Genomic DNA, 16,517 nt, shown 5'->3' with positions numbered 1-16,517 from the left:
CGCCCCGCGCCCACTGCGCCTGCGCGCCGGGCATGCCGGGAGCTGTAGTCCGCGGGGGAGGCGGGGCCGCCATGGCGGGACGGCGCTCCCGGGGCCGGTGCGCGTCCGCCGCTGCCCCGAACGGGAGCGCAGCGCCCCCCCGGCACTGCGGGCGGCGTGCACCGTCCAGACAGGACCGAGGTCCTGCCATGATGATGCACCCGCGACAGCCCCTCACGGGGCGGTGGCGAGCCGCCGGTACGCGGAGGAGCCCTTGTACCCCTCCGGTAACCGGTACCGCTCCGCACTCCGCTGACTCCGGTAAATATGGAGCATGGCCACGCCCTCTTCTCCAAACGCGGTGTGTGAGCCGCTCTCCGCCTTCTCGCAGCGGCACGGGGCGCGACCGAGCGGCCGGCGGGGAGCTCCGCCCGGTACCGGCGGGGAGCTCCGCCCGCCGGGCCGCTCCGGAGAGACCGCGCCCCCTGTCAGCGCGGGGGAAGCGGATTAGCGCCGGGCACCGCCTGGAAGGTGCCAGAGCTGGCGGCGTGGGAGTGTTCCATCACCGCACGGGAATGTTCCAGCACCATCCCGGAGACGGGAGTCGCTTGTGCGAAGGCTGCCCCGGGGATGCTCGGGACCCGCCGGGGATTCTCAGTGCTGCACATGGCCTGGAGCCCCCCGCCCGTCCTGCTCTGCCAGGGCAGGGCTGGGCAGAGGTGCCAGGGACATGCCCGGAGCCAGCACAGCCCCGCTCCCCACCCTGCAGAAGCACTGCAAGCTTGCAGGGCCGGGCACGACCAGAAACACCGAAACCACACGAATAAAAGTCAGGAATATTTATTACATATCAAAAAAAGCCACGTTTCGGGCAGACAGCCCGCCCCGGGCCATGGCGCGGTCCCGCTCTGCGGCCAGCAGCTGCCCCCATCGCCAGGCTCAGCCTGGCCCCCGCCGCTCCTCCTCACGCCTTGGCCCGCTCGGCTCCCTCCTCAGCGCTGCCAGCCGGCTGTGCCACCGCCGGGCCCATCTGGATGGGCACATTCCTCTCGGGAGCGGCCGGCAGGGCCAGCTTGGGGGCCTCGATGCGGAGCTGCCCATCCTTGGACAGGGAGCAGGTCAGCGCTTCGGCGTCCACCTCCTCGGGCACGTCCCACTCGCGCTTCAGCACCTCGTACTTGTAGGAGAAGGAGCCCTTCTCGTCCGTGCTCTGCGTCTCCTTCTGCCCCACCAGCACCACCTTCCTGCCCACCACCTTCACCGACAGCTCCTCGGGAGCGAAGTTCTTCACGTCCTGGCAGACGGAGAAGCCGTCCGCAGAGCCCGGGGTCAGCGCTGCGCTGGGGCTGGGGGCGATGCCGAGCCGGCCGGGGCCGCTCCCGCTGCTCAGGTACTGCTCCACGCTGCTCATGAACTCCCGAGCCCGCTCCATCTCCAGCCGCATCTCCCGCTCCAGCTCGGCGAACAGGGTGCCTGGATGGGGCCAGAGCGTGCGGACGGGTCCCAGCCACGGGAACAGCGAGCTGGGCATGGGCGGCATGAAGTGCAGGCGGCAAAGCATCTCTGCTCCCAGGAGCGCTCCTGGCTGTGCTGCTGCTCGGGGCTGGGGCTGGAGCCGTGCTGGGCTGGGGCAGGGGAGCAGCGGGTTTTATTCTCCCCTGCCCAGGGGTGTGTACCTTCCAGAATGCTCTCCCCCCACGCAGCCTCCTGGAGCCATCGCCTATTTTTGAGAGGCTGATTATCCACCGGCCAAAATAGCAGCGCCTGTTTCTGGGGACAGCTCACACGCCACAAATAGGGAGCCGCAGTCAGTGCCGGCAGCTCGGGTTTCTGCAGAGCCACCGTGATGCAGCAGGGCCCGTGGGGCCATGGCCGGGGGGTACAGAGCCCTTTCCTGCCCCCCTGCCCGGGGCTCGGTGGAGGCAGGCTCCGCTGTGCCGGGAGCTCATCACTCCTGCCAGTGCAGGAGCCGGTCCCACCTCTGAAGCATGTCCCGTGTCACCTGCTGCCAGGCACTTCTTTCACTTTCTGGGATCCCTCTCCCTGCTGCCCCCATCCTGTCCTGATCCCTCAGCACCCCACTGCACACCCCACCTGGGCGTGGGGACACAAACTGACTCCTGGTCCCACCCGAGGGGACCTACCTGGGCACAGGTGGGGGGAAATGGGACACAGGGGAGGGTGGGGAGAGGCAGGGAGGAGACAAGCCCGGACTCACTCCCTGCCTGGGAAACGCAAAGGGCACAGATTTTTGGCAAGGGTGGCTCAGGCATCCCGCTCGGAGGCTGAGGTGATGCTGCTAATTATAAGCCAGGAGCGCAAAGCCGTGAGAGTCAGGGCGAAGGTATGCCGGGCACGACGTCAGCCGTGCCTCTCCTCGCGGGTGAGTAACAAGAATGAGCTGGAACGGGCTGGAAAGAGCTGAGCTTTTCTCCGGAGGGTGACGTGATGTGCAGGACAAGGCCACGCCTCCCGGGCACGGGTATAAAAACCTGCGGGCGGCAGCAGCCGGGCAGAACGCTTCCAGCCCACTGGAACGGGACAGCAGCAGCAGCAGCAGCAGCAGCAGCCACAGCAGCAGCGATGCTTTGCCGGATGCACCTCGCACCATTCGCCTCCAGCGCCCTGGCCAGCCGGCTGGGCACAGTGAGGACCCTCTGGCCGCACGCAGAGACCATCTTCACCGAGCTGCAGCAGGAGATGGAGAAGGCTCGGGAGTTCATGAGCAGCTTCGAGCAGCTCCTGAGCAACCACGGAGCCATGGCCATGGAGCACAGCCCGAGCACCAGCATGACCCTGACCCAGGGCTCTGGGGACGGCTTCTCCGTCTGCCAGGACGTGAAGAACTTCGCTCCCGAGGAGCTGTCGGTGAAGGTGGTGGGCAGGAAGGTGGTGCTGGTGGGGCAGAAGGAGACGCAGAGCACGGACGAGAAGGGCTCCTTCTCCTACAAGTACGAGGTGCTGAAGCGCGAGTGGGACGTGCCCGAGGAGGTGGACGCCGAAGCGCTGACCTGCTCCCTGTCCAAGGATGGGCAGCTCCACATCGAGGCCCCCAAGCTGGCACTGCCAGCTGCTCCCGAGAGGAGCGTGCCCATCCAGGTCAGCCCTGCTGCCCCACAGACCGGACCAGCTGCTCAGGACGGAGCCACCAACAAAGCCCAGGTGTGAGAGGATGGGACCCGATGGCCACGGCAGGACCGGAGCAGACAGGAGCAAGTCTCGGGTTTTAGCCCAGACAAGCTCCATCAGCAATGATGTCACTTTTTTCACTAGACTGGAATGATTTTGTATCCAATAAATAATCCTTTTGCATTGAATCTTTTGTGTTCTCTGGGTGTTGGCTGATGGGGAGGCTGCGCCCTGCTCTTGGTGCCAGAGGAATGGGACAGAGAGGGAAGAGCCTCTCCTGCTTGTCAGGGCACCACAAAATGGGGTCAGACAGCAGACTCAGGGGGTTCTGTGAGGGAGGGGATCTGGGAGCACTGTGCTGCCAAGGGAGGGAGGCAGGCAGGAAGGGCAGTCCCACTCACCTGTCCAGGAGCAGCAGGGGTACCCTCACCTTTTCCTCACACTGCTGCCAGCGTCATCTCCAGCTCCACAAGCTCAGCCAATACCCATCCCCAAACAATAGGGAAAGAGCCACATCAGGCTGCCTGGCTGGGTGTGGTGTGAGGCTGTCGTAGCCACACTTTCCCCTTCCCAGCTTGGCAAGGGGCTCTTGGAGTCCACCCTGAGCTGCCAGCAGCAGGGAGGGAAAAGCCCAACCCCAGGCGCGGTGTGTAACCACCACAAACAGCCAGGCTCAGGCCTGGGCAGGCAGCAGCTGTGTGGGCAGGCTGCAGGTATGCAGGCAGCAACGCCTGTTTGTGCTAAAGCCACCCTGAGATCAGACAGCCCATGGCCCAGACACACCAGCAGGTCCCCAGCCTCGCTACTGAGCCCCTGAGCACCTCTTGCAAGCTGCAAGACCCTCTTTAGGGTATCACAGATGCCTTCACAGAGACCCCAAAGTCTAGGAAGAAACCAGGCGCTCAGCAAGAGGAGCCAGCAGATGGCAACAGCACTGCACACAGTGTCCACTGAATTGTTCTGAGTGGGATCAGGGAAGCTCCTCTCCAGACTGGTGCATCTCTGGCTGCCTGGGGAAACCAGCAGCATCAGTGCACCCCACACAGTAAGCACTGGGTGGTCCCACAGAGCACCTCAGCAGTCCAGGCACCAACAGCACCACACAAAGGAGGTGCACTGGGGGCCACCAAAGCCCACACCCCACAGCAGCCCAGCATGATCCCAGGCACTCCATCACCAAATCACCCCAGACCCTTCCTGCTTCCAGGATTTTAAGGAAATCCAGCATGAGGAAGAGGCACTGAGACCTTGGATGGCAGATGAAGGCACACCAGCCAAGGCTGTTCACACCACTACTCACAGGCTCTGTGACTGAGCCTCCAGCAGCCCCACAGCTGAGAGGGGCAATGGGTTCCAAATGCAGCACATCTCCATCCTCAGCCTCTCCTGAGCACAAATGGTGCTGCTGGCAGCACAGGTGGAGGGATGGAGCTGCAAGGGGCTGCTCCTTCTTCCATACTGATTCCAGGTCCCAGGGTGCTGGGGTCTCACAGTCCATGCAGCAGTGACAGGAGAGCAGCATCTTCCAAGCCATCGTGCTCCAGGGACAGAGGCTCTGTGCTCATGAATTCTGGAGCACCGTCCCAAGCCTGTCCCACTGCAGAGCACAGCTCCTCCACACACTACTCCCCCCCCTTCCCATCTTGCACTGTAGGACTTCCCCAGAAGCATCAAGCAAGGAATAATTCCCACGATTTCCCTCAAGCTTCCTTGAGCACACTGGAGCCAAGTGAACACCAGCAGCACCACTGTGTGCAGGAGCAGCCACACAGCCAAGCTCAGGAGCTCGTTTCTCCCTCCTCAGGAAGGAAGGGCCCCATTTCCCTACCAAGGTGTGGGACATACCAGGAGCAGCCCAGCACAGCTCAGCTTCCACCAAGAACTGTTGTGCTCAGGTCCAGTCCCTGCTGCATTAAGAAACATGAACATTGTTGTTATGATAGGTTTATAAAAATTCTGTTTTAATCACACAAAACTGAAGTTTGTGATGAAGACTAAGTCAACAGTTCCTCTTAAATACCAGGATGCATAAGACACTGCATTAGGCACTAGGCAGCAGCCAACATCAGTTAGAGTCTGGCAACAGAAGCCATTTAATACCTCCCTTCATTCTTTGTGGAATTACAGGCTTTTGCAATACATGTCATTCCCACCAACAGGTTACCAAGGTTTCCCCCACCCCACCTCTGTACATCAGTAAACCTTGTGTATTCCCACCAGAGCAGGGTTAACAATATTAGTGGCATCACAACCATCAAGAAAAGGACAAATTTCTATACAAGATTTTTTGCAAAATTGCAACAGGATTAGTGCATTACGACAGAACCGAGAGAAAAGAAGAGTTGGCATGCTGGAGTCCAACACAAAGAAAGACAACAGGCAGCTCGTTGGATGTACTATATTGACAAGATACTGATTGGTTACATGGAGAAACATACAATACAAAATACAGAAGAAACCAGTTTTGCTTCCCTCTGCCCCACCCCAAATACTCATCATTGATTTGGTCAATAAGTGGCCCAAGAGCCGGAGTTTGTCTCTAATGCTACAGAGTTTAGTGGTTGTTCTGGGCACATCGTAGGGGATCAGCCTCAGCTCTTACAGACAGGGAACTTTAAACACGTGTCCCAATATCCCTTTGTTTCCCATAGTGAACTACAGTGCTGTGGGACCTGGCTGCTGCTGGCCTCACCTGCGGGACGGCCACGCTGGCTGGGCAGACACCAGGTCCTGCATCCACCACCACCAGGAAGAGGGAAGAGCAGAAGTTCATATATTAAAAAAGTGACTTAAGACTTAGAATTGAATTAGTATTTGTACAGAAAGGTGCAGGTGGAAGAACTCCCTCCAGCCTATGATCAGAAAGGGATGGAGAATCACAGCGGCGCCGGCAGCAGCCGCCCTACGGTAAGTGCGATCGTTAGCGTGGGTTCCAGTCACTCCTCCACGGGCTCGCAGGCTGCAGCAGCTGCTCAGTTGCTGCAGCACTGGCTTCTGCTTGGCTGGCTGCTCTCCTGAAGGTCCACCACCCGATTCCTGCCCGGGCCACCAGGAGCGTTCTGGGGTTCATTTTTTGGCAGTTTCTTGGCTAGGAAGAAACGGGATGTTAGCAGGGTGCTCCAGAGAGATCAACCTCCTCGTGCTGGGTGCAGCCTGCTCCAGCCTGAGCCCTCACAGCCAACAGTTTGGGACAGGACAAACCTGCAGTTTGCACAGCATGCCAAACCCCCCCTTCCTCGGCTCTGCCTGGCATCACACCTCCATCACCACCCCAGACACTGGGAACCTTTGCAAGGCTAAGGCTCCACACACTCAGGGAATGATCAATCACACCAGTGTGGCAAAGTGCCCCAGTAAGAGCCAGCAGCCCTGGCTGACACAGGACCCTCCTGGGCTGCAGTGCTGGCACTCAGGGCTACCCCAGCCCTACACACAGGCCATACCTATTGCCATGAAGATTTCATTCACATTCATCGCTGTCTTCGCTGACGTCTCCATGAACAGCAAGCTGTTGTCATCTGCATATGTCTGTGCATCCTACAAACAATCACATCAGAGTGCTAAAGGCAGCCTGGCAGGAGGCCCAAGCAGACTTCATGCACTTCACTTGTCAACACACTAACTGCTGGAGAAACACTATGTCCCACCCTGGGCCAGAAATTCCCTCCCCTGTCCCTGCTCCCACCTGGCCTGGACAAGCCAGGGACATGCTCCACCAGCAGCCCTGCAGGGCCACTGTCCCACAGCTGGGCTGGGGCACAGCCTGACTGAGCCACACAGCCCCTGGGAGTGTGTCACCCATTGTGAGGGCACCACAAGCCATCCTGTGTGAGGGCTGGGTAAGAACCTCTCCTGAGCGCTTGCCTCAGATGAGGTAAGAGCTGTGAAGAGCAGAGAACAAGCTGGGAATGATTCCTCATGTGTCTTGTACCCAGAAGATGCTGTTTCACACCCTGCAGACATCCCCACGTGAGTAAGGCAGCAAAGGAGGCTGAGGACAGAAGCTTGTGCTCTGTGGGCCTCCTCCTCCTCATTCACCAGGACTTTCACCAGCCAGGGCCACATGTGTTGTGACAGAATCAAGGGAAGGGCAGGGCACAGACCTTGCTCAGTGGCATCCTGCAGCCCTCAGCACAAAACTTCACTTTCGTTCTCCCTCAAAGCATATTTCACATAGCTGCCACCTCCCTCACTTAAACAAAAAGATGCTTTCCTGACCTGCTAGGGTAACAACTTCTCTGGATTCCCACTCACCTGGAAGTCCACAGCTCTCTTGTTAGCAAGGTCTGCCTTGTTTCCTGCTAGTGCAATTACAATATTGGGGCTAGCCTGCCTCTGCAACTCTTTCACCCAGTTCTTGGCTCGTACAAATGTGTCCTGGAAGCAAACAGGAGGCAGCAGTCAGGAAGGGCAGCCATGTAGGAATCCACAGGGCAGATATGATTAGAACAAGGCCTTCCTGTGAGAAGTGTCCTGCCTCTGCAGCACTTGGCAGCAGGATCCTTTATCAGCTCACAGCCTTGGCCGGAGCTGAGGAAGAGGCCTTGAGCAGTTTTCAAGAACTTGGCAGCCCCGGGCAGGTGGCTGCAGGGCTGTGACCCAGCCCCACCCCCAGGAGCCCCCTGCAGCCCCCACTCACTGTGTTGGTGATGTCGTAGACCACGATGGCAGCCTGGGCCCCCCGGTAGTACATGGGGGCCAGGCTGTGGTATCGCTCCTGCCCCGCCGTGTCCCAGATCTCAAACTTCACCGTTGTGTCATCCAGACACACTGTCTGTGTTAGGAAGGCAGCTGCAAGACAAGGGGCTTTGCCTCAGGACAGGGCCCAGAGCCAGCCCAGGAGCTCAGAGCAGCTCTGCTGGCACACAGGAGCCAGCTGAGCCCTGGAGAGGCCAGGGCCACTCTGCTGTGTCACACCCCCTGCTCACAGGAACCCAAACCACCACACAGTGACAGGAAGGTGGCTCAGAGAGCCCAGGAGCACCCACAGTGCCAGACCCTCCCAGCAGCCCTGACAGGGATCTCACAGCCTGTGGTACCACCAGGGTCAGACCCGGGGAGCACCAACAACAGCACCAAACTCAGCCCACTCACACCCCACACCCCAGTTTAGTAACTGGTTGTTGTCCCAGTGAGTCTAACAGCAGGTGTTACACCCAGCACAAAGGCACAGACACAGAGTGAGGCAGAGCACAGCCCTCCATAGAGGGGCATTAGGCCCTGCTTGCCAGTAAGCCACACTTTCAGCTGTGCTCACTCCCTGCAGTTGTCACAGAGTGACAACTCAAGCCTTTTCTCAGGACAGCCCCCAGTATTGCTGCTCAGAGACCCATGTGCCAACCAGCTTTTGGCTGATTGGTGACACCGTGCTAATGATTTCAAGCTAATAAACTACTAGAGCTGAAAGCACCATGAAAGTAGTTAACAGAATCAGGCTAGAAACAGCCCCAAAACTCCAGGTCATGGTCTGAAAAGATAATTAAGGGCTATAAACCAAGCGAAAGGCCTCACTTCCAATTAGAAGCTGGAGCTGAGGCACTGGAAACAAAGCCTCAGAGGCAAAGTGTGGGGTTGCCATAGCATTAATTCTCTGCTGTGCTGATCATTACACCAACAAACAAACTGTGAACCAAGAGTTAAAGCATTAACCGTTTGCCTCTATTTATAGCAAAAAATCCCAGACCAGACCAAAATAGCCAGTCTTGCTTCTGACAGCCCAGACTGCCCCAGCAAGGTCAGCACCTCGTGGCCACAGGCATGTGGAGCTGGCACTCACCTCCAATTGTGCTCTCCTGGTACTCGTGGAACTGCCCCTTCACGAAGCGCAGGACCAGGCTGGACTTCCCCACCGCCGACTCGCCCAGGAGAACAAGTTTGAACTGGCAGATTTTGTTCCCAGCAGCTGGTCCATTCGGTCGGGCAGCTCCACCTCGACCTGCCATCGTGGTCTGAGTGCAGGAGTGCCGAGAGTTAAGGATGCTGCAGGTTCTGCACTGGGATCCACCTGTAGGCAGGTTGCAACTGGAAGAGGAGGTCAGAGTTAGTGACACGCTCAAGGGACCAGCTGTACCAGTTCTAGAGGGTGGTTTGATCTGCAGCCACCATCAGCACAGACTGGTGGTGGTTCCTTCCCACACTGCAAAGTTATCAGCTGTGAGCAGCACAGAGCAGCTCCTGCCTGGCAGCAGCCCCTGCAGCAGGATCTCAGCCTGCAGAACCTCCCTGGAAAAGAGGAATGGTAATACAAGCTCTCCTCCCCACCAGTGGGCCCTCCAGCACTTCCACCCTGTGTGGATGTTGCACACACCTTGCTGGGGTGAGGCAGGTAAGGAGCACCCAGCACACAATGGGTGTTACTAGAGCTTTGTCTATTCAAACAGCAATTACTCAGTTCACAGAGGTAACTGAGCTTGACCTTTAGCTCCCTCCTCCTTTCCTGAGTTCACAAGGAAACAACTTCAGACTGTCAATGCTGTACAGAGCCATCCCAGTGCCACAGTGGCAGGAGCAGCTCTGCAGGTCACGAGGCATTTGGACAAAAGGAGTTTCTAGAGCTGTCTGTTTGTCCTGAGGCACTTACACCACAACATTCTGCACCTCCCAGAGGGCCCAAGGATGGCCCTGGAGCCAGGCAGGTGGTCTGCTACAGGGGGGTACCTGAGGAGGTGCCCACCTCAGAAAGGCACCTGACAGCAGCTGCTCCCTGGGCACAGGCTGACAACAGCTCCCCCTCCCATTCCTGCTGCACGCCAGGAATCACCACCCAGCCTGGTCCAGAGGCAGCAGCTGATGCTTCCCACACCCACCCAGCTGCCTCAGCCCCCTTATCCCACAGCACTCCAGCCACCAGGCCACGTTCCTCACACGTGTTCAAAGGCAGCATGAACAGAGAGCATCCCCTGGGATCAGCACTGCCAACCAGCCACCAGCACCAAGCTCCCATTGCAGCACAAAACCATGGCAGCAACAGCAGCACAAGCTGATTTGCATCCAGAGTTACCCACAAGTGAATCCCAGGGCCTCCCCAAGCACTAAGCTCTGCTGCCTGCAGAGAACAGGAATGCTTTCCAAGTACACAGTTACAGATTTAGGCACATTTCCTGTACCCTTCACAACTCCCACTTCCCTGGGGATGATAAATGCTACAGCTGATTGCATCTGCTGTGCATCACCACTTTCCCTTCTACTTTCCTAAAGCAGGCTGTCTGTTGAAAGAAAATGCCCCAAAAGCCAATTTCTCCTCATCCTGGGAGTACCCCCAAAGAAACTCCGTGTACATCCTGCATTTTCCCAGCAATTAGATAGCCATGAATAAGAAGTTTATAACAGGTCAAACTGGAGCAGTGTCCTGTGAACAAAGCTCAAGCCTCCTGAGCACAGAGAAGAGTTTCAAACAGCTGCTTTCCAGGGCAAGGCCTGTCCAGCTGTGACTGCTTGAGGTTATGCCTCAAGTTTAAACAATCCCACAGCTTGACAGGGAACCTCCAGCCATTTCAGAGCTACTCTGGAGCCTGAGTGCCAGCAGCTGGAGAACCCAGCAGCTCACACAACACAAAGCACTTGAGCATACACTGACCTAGAGACATCTCACCTCAAACTGCTCTGAGCAGGAGGCAGTCAGGCACCAGCTGTTAAGCTGGTACCAGTCACCAGAGCTGGCAGGTAGGACAGAAACAGGAGTCAAACTGAGTGCTGTGGGATGTTTCAGGAGCCAGAGCTGTGAAGTCATTGCTCTGAGTCCCAGCCTTGGGTTAAGCAGTGAAGAGATTGTAATTCAGAGCTGGGTCCTTGCAAGTAGCACAGTCAGGACATCTCTCCCTCTGCAGAGGAAGGGCAAACACTGTTTGACGGGGTGAGAAATTTGATATGAAACAGACCAACAACTGGCTCTGCTGGACAGTGAGGGTGCAGCACTGCTTGATCTGGCCAGGAGCAGCTTGGTGACCACCAGGTTCAAGAGGCTCAGCAGCAGCTCTGCATCTCTACCAGCCTGAAGAAGCTTCCACCTTTTAGAATTTCCCCTCTAAACAGAGCTTGCAAGGGAGCAGCTTGGGTTTAACCTTGTATTTGTAACTCCCTGGGCAGTCCATCAGCTCCACTGGTGCTCCAGACCAACACTCTGCACAAACACTGTGTGAACCACAGTGTGCCTGAGTTATGGCCTCCCGAAATCTGATAGTGGTCATTCCCAGAGCAAAACAAGGAAATGAGCTTGTTGACATCCTCAAGCCTTAGCCTGACCTGTATTTCACAGATCTTGATGCATTTTGCCATCTGCTTGTGCTACATGAGCTCCGGCAGAATTAGGTGAGCACATCTATGCTGAGCTCACTGTGGACAGCCACTGGTCAGGGCAGGCAGGGAGCAGCCAGAGCTGCTCCAGTTGTGCAGCACCAGATCATCACCTAAGGGTGGTCTGATGCTTGGACACAAGATTACATGGCTTCATGTTCACATGAGAAGTTGCCATGTCTTTCAAGCGTTTGAGTGGAATTTAGAGACCCTAACTGGCCACTAAGGACACACCCAAGACCTGGACAGGCAGCTGATGGTCACAGCAGGAAGCAAATAACCAAAGGAAGTGCCACCAGTGCTGCAGACAGCGAGCACACTCCCTGGCAGGACTGGCACTTTCTGCCAATGCCAAGACGTTTGAGGATTGCAGTCAGGCAGAGCTGAGCTCTGCAGGGGCAACAGGCAGCTGAACCACAGCCTGAAGCAGTGCTAGATCAGCCCACACCCACCAGTGGACACTGGCCTGAGGAACAGCGACTGTTCTGCTCTGTGGAGCCATTTCTGGTGCTCATCCTCACACCTCTTCCAGCAGAGGGCTGGGCATTCACCCCTCCCTGCTCCCCACGAGAACCCTGGCACTGACACTCGAGCCAGGGTCAGGCAGACCAAAATAACCACAGCAGTGCCACACAGACAAGGGACAGCAGCTGAAGTCCCAGCTTGTCTTGCTCATTCAAGCTGTCTAGGCCATGAAAAGGAAGGGCATGGTGGAGTACTCAAGTAATCAAGGTTAACAGGCATTCATTTCCCTACTAGTTTCTTTTAACTAGTGAAACCCAGCAGTTGGGAGATCACAAGAGCCATGAAAAGGCCCGTGCTGCCTTGTTTACCTGCCCTACCCACCTCCTGCTCACTGAAGCACACACAGGAGTTCTGCATCCCACAGCAAAAGCAGTGATTTTTATTTCTTGTTTGCTTTGAGATCAAAGCCAAGTACCAATTCCTGATGCTGTCCCACAAGTGAGAGCTCCAGGTCTCTCACTTCTGCAGTTTGTGCTCCTCCAACCCCTCCTCTGCCTGCCAGGGTTTGCTGGAGGGGGCTGTACACAGCCAGGAAAATTAAATTCAAGAATCTGAGTGCCCTAAATGAGAAAGCACATGCCATGGGGGCAGCACTCCCTGCCTGCCCAAGTGCAAGACCATTCTCCATAACTCTCAGGATGCTGGGGAATGGCACCAGAGCCCTTTACAAACAAACCTACCCAGGACAAGAACACAAATCTCCACATGGGAATTACTGTCAGCTCCCCATGTTAACCTCACCACGGGGAAGCTGCTCATTTAAGGTGTCAGAAGTTAGAGAATCTGATATTTTTGCCCTGTGTTCAGCCAGTGGCAAAAACTACTCTGAAAGCTGAGGATATTTAGAAACCCAATCCTGAAGACTCTGGTTACGCAAACGACTGCTGCTGCTCCCAGCTATGCAAGGAGTTGCTTCACTGGGGATTTGTTGGCTCAGAACCAAAATACTCAAGACAAAAGGCCCAGTGAAGTATTTATCTCGTTAAATAGCTGACAGCGTTACACGAATTCCTTGGCAAAGGAAGCCCTGAAGTTACCCAGTGGTTCTGCTTCACCTCACACTGCACGGGCAGCCGGCCCAGGGCTGCAGAGTCAGCTCCAGGACATGGACTCAGGAGCAAGCAGGACCAGCAGAAAGTGTGGGTGCCACCAGAGCCACACACAGACCACACCAGCCCAGGCTAGCACAGCATGGAACGTCAACTCAATATTCCAATTCATCAAGATGATCAATCAGAACAAACTTCCTGAGCCTGGTCAGGAAGGTGGAGGACCCCCACCCCTTCCAGGAGGGTCCAGGCTGCAGAGGAAGGAGGAACAGACCCAGATGTTACACAGGAGAACCAGGAAACACTCAAGCTACAGAGCTCAGTCCCATCAGTCCCAAATCCAGCCAGGCTCATGCTTTACTGCTGGCCTCACTCCAAGATTGCCTGAGTTTCACACTCTATCTTTCCACAGAGAATTCTCTGCCCTCCTGCCTTCTCCCTCCCCAAAGAATGAGCCCTCAGTGCCCTGATCAGCAAGGACACAGCCTGGAGCTCAGGAACTGCTCTGAACTGGGCCACTCTCCACTTCAGCAGGCAGGAGCTGCACTACAGCCCTGAAGTGCAGCTTCGCAGACCCAAATCAGCTCAGACAGCACTTTCAGCAGCACTCCCATGGCTGTGACTAACTGATAGTGCAACAACTTCTCTGTGCAGCCCCACATCCAAGACTCACAAAGATCTGGACATGCTCACCTTAAATTAGAGGTAAATAAGCTGAAGCATTCATTCAGCCACAGACCTGAACTAGTACCATCTTCTCATGCTGTTGATGCACACATCTGTTTCCTGACATTTGCACATCCATGGCCTCTGGAGCAGCCCCAGCAGCCAGCTGTTTTCCAAAACAACTCTATCCCCAGAGATTTCAAGGCCACCACCCTGCTGTGACAATCCCTCCAGCACAGACTTCACAGATGAAGTTTTACATCACCTCCACCTCCCATTAGCTGCAACTAGCTCCCTGTCCCACAGTGGCTCCCTCTTGGAGCCCTCACCTATTTCCAGTTATCCTCAGCACAGCAAGGATGGAGGATCAACCCTTGGATGCAGCCTGGATTGATTCAAATGGAACAAAAGCATCAAGGTTTTAATTCTTCAGCAAAGCTTGTTTAACTCCTGTTCAGATGCCCTCAACAGACACAGCTTCACTCTGACCAGACACTCAGAACACATGCCTTGGATAGCACCCACTGCTCAGCCAGCAAGAAGGCAACATCAGCAATGCAAAGCAGCAAACTGCCACCTGCACTGCAAAGAATCTGTGACCTTCAGAATATCTTTCCCAGACTGCACAAAGATCTCCTGCCTCGAGCAGCTCCTTATTTGGAGTGCTACCAAACCAAAGCAAACATGAAAAACAGTGTTTTCTTATCTGTTTATGCAGAGCTGCTCCAGCAGCTCATTCCTGTGCTCCAGGGGAGGACAGCACTCCCCCCAGAGCTCAGATGAATTTTATTCCTCCCCAGTACTGTCACATCCAGGAAGGTTTCCTGTTTCTGGCCAGTGTCTAAGTGTTTTCAGTGTTATTCTGACAACTTCTCAGGACTTGCATAAGAGGCTGCAAACTTCATACCCCAAGGGAAGAAAACAGCTGACTCCAACATTTCCACATTCTATCCTCTTTTAAGTCTGCTGACAGGAATACTCTGGGCTACACCCACTTCATTAGAAGCGTTCCCATTTCATTTCCTGTGTCTGAAAGCACCCGGCATTCCTTCCCCCTCCCTCTTCAGGGAGATGCCACGACCACCATCCAGAACTGTGCAGCAGTGAAGGAGTTTTGGATGCAGAGCTGATGACTGGCAGGGCCTGGATCCCTGCTGAGATGCAGAAGGGCTTTGCTGGGCTGGAGATAATCCCACATCTCAGCACACCAATGTGGCCAAGCACACACACCACCACACAGCTCCTTTACACACTGCCCAACTGTCCAGTTGGCTGGGAAATCCAAAAATTGGTGAAATCTCAAACTGGGAAACCAGAACCACTACACCAACTCATCACTGGAAAAGCAAAGTGTACTCCACTAATGCCAAACTACACCAATGTTTTATTTTACTATATTTATACCCACATGCCAAGCCAGCCTTTCCCTCCTGCTCTCCAGTAACTCAAACCCTCTCCAGGAGTCCATCTCAGCTTGCCTGGGTTGTCCCACCACCTGAAGAGGCACCAGCACCCACTTGCAGAGCCCACAGTGACCCCTCACTGCCTGCAATCCAATGTCAGCTAAACCAGCCACAGCACCCCAGCAGAGAAGGTCACCCCAGGAGCAGATTTTTGGTCTGAAGGTATTGACTGCTCCAGCAAACTGCTGTGACTCGTGAGGGATCTGAGGTGATTTCAACACTGAGACCCAGCTGTGACCCCAAACATTCCTGTCCTTGACCCCCCAGATCCAGCCAGGCTCGTGCTTTACCTGCTTGCCTCACTCCAAGAATGCACCAACATTGTCCTGCAGCTGCCTACAGCCACTATCCTGCATTCTTAACCCCTTTCAGACATAGTTCTTGCACCTGAGTATCCAGGTGAGCTGAAAAGAAATGTAAAAGGCTTTCAGAGTCCAGGCAGCAGTGGGTATTTGCAGGAAGCTCCCCCAGACTGAGTGGCATGCCAGGACAAAGGACTGAGCTGGCTTTTTTGGCCCCAGCCAAGGCTCAGAGGTGGCTCAGGAGCCCCAGCAGAGCACAGGCCCCGTGTGAGGCTGTAAGCAGGGCAGCCCAAGTGAGCTGACCCTCCACACAAAAAGCTAAGAATAGCAGATGCAAGTTGTTCCACACCAGACTTAAAATAGTCCCTCGACGTGTTCTCCTCTCCAGCACTGAAAACAGCCAAGGTCAGAGCTCCAACAGCACAAGTGAGGGCAGCAGGGCCGGGTCAGAGCTGGGCTGGGCTCCCTGCAGGTCCCAGCAGCATCACCAGAACAGGGTCTGAGCACTTTCCCCGGGATTCAGCAGGGCAAACCTGTTGCCCACACTCACAGCTGCACTCCCAGTGCAAGCCCCCCAGCTCACACAGCAGGGTCTGTCCTGCTGTGGCAGACAGAAGCACAGCCTGGCTCCAGACCCCCCCACAGCAGGGCACAAAGTGTCCCTGCAGCCCCAGGGCCCTCCAGCCCCGAGGGTTTCCCTTCACGGGGAGCACGGGGCTGTGCTTGGCAGCAGCAGGGACTGCCCTGCAGCCCGTTTGCAGCAATCCAAGCCACCCCCAGCAGCTCCCGGGAGCCCAGCGGGGCCTCCCCGCTCCCGGAGCTTCCACTCCCCCCTCAGAGGCTGAGCGGCTTTTACAAACCTCGATCCCACCATGAAAACCCCGCTGTCCTGGCACCGCACCTTCCCCAGCCCTGAACCCCGCTCAGCCGCGGCTGTGACAGAACCGGGCCACAGCTCCGGGACAACCCCCGGTACCGGCTGCTCCTTCCCGGGAGGAGCCCGACCCGAGCGCCCCCAGCAGCCGAGCCGGGCACCGCGCCCGCCCCGGGCTCGCCTCCCGCTCCCGCAGGCCGGAGCCGCCCCGCCTCGCAGCGCCCCGCCAGCCGGCACA

General features: G+C 56.5%; 4 protein-coding genes across 4 annotated transcripts in view; 1 reads left to right on the top strand and 3 right to left on the bottom strand.

Annotated features, from left to right (window-relative positions):
* Positions 1–73, bottom strand: part of KAT2A (lysine acetyltransferase 2A) — an 8,188-nt gene extending 8,115 nt beyond the window's left edge. The window contains exon 1 of the mRNA XM_039697200.1: positions 15–73. Coding sequence (XP_039553134.1) covers positions 15–73 — 59 coding nt within the window. The remainder of the gene's footprint in view (positions 1–14) is intronic.
* A 730-nt stretch (positions 74–803) lies between these two features.
* LOC120496558 (heat shock protein 30C-like) lies at positions 804–1,620 on the bottom strand. The gene has a single exon (XM_039697124.1). The coding sequence runs from the start codon at positions 1,538–1,540 to the stop codon at positions 944–946; it is 597 nt and encodes a 198-aa protein (XP_039553058.1). The 5' UTR covers positions 1,541–1,620; the 3' UTR covers positions 804–943.
* A 765-nt stretch (positions 1,621–2,385) lies between these two features.
* On the top strand, positions 2,386–3,296 carry LOC120496556 (heat shock protein 30C-like). Its single transcript, XM_039697121.1, has one exon. It carries the CDS (start codon positions 2,428–2,430, stop codon positions 3,145–3,147), a length of 720 nt encoding a protein of 239 aa, XP_039553055.1. The 5' UTR covers positions 2,386–2,427; the 3' UTR covers positions 3,148–3,296.
* Positions 3,297–5,045: 1,749 nt separating this feature from the next.
* Positions 5,046–16,517, bottom strand: part of RAB5C (RAB5C, member RAS oncogene family) — an 11,927-nt gene continuing 455 nt past the window's right edge. Inside the window, exons 2-6 of the mRNA XM_039697123.1 lie at positions 8,885–9,129; positions 7,748–7,899; positions 7,363–7,485; positions 6,552–6,645; positions 5,046–6,196 (exon numbers count right to left, since the gene is read on the bottom strand). Coding sequence (XP_039553057.1) covers positions 6,081–6,196; positions 6,552–6,645; positions 7,363–7,485; positions 7,748–7,899; positions 8,885–9,050 — 651 coding nt within the window. The 5' untranslated portion in view covers positions 9,051–9,129 and the 3' untranslated portion in view covers positions 5,046–6,080. The remainder of the gene's footprint in view (positions 6,197–6,551; positions 6,646–7,362; positions 7,486–7,747; positions 7,900–8,884; positions 9,130–16,517) is intronic.

The sequence above is a fragment of the Passer montanus genome, unplaced genomic scaffold (assembly GCF_014805655.1).
Source record: "Passer montanus isolate IOZ18808 unplaced genomic scaffold, ASM1480565v1 scaffold117, whole genome shotgun sequence".
NCBI classification, from domain to species: domain Eukaryota; kingdom Metazoa; phylum Chordata; class Aves; order Passeriformes; family Passeridae; genus Passer; species Passer montanus.
Note: the sequence above shows the minus strand (reverse complement) of the source record. Positions and strands in the feature narration are given on the sequence as shown.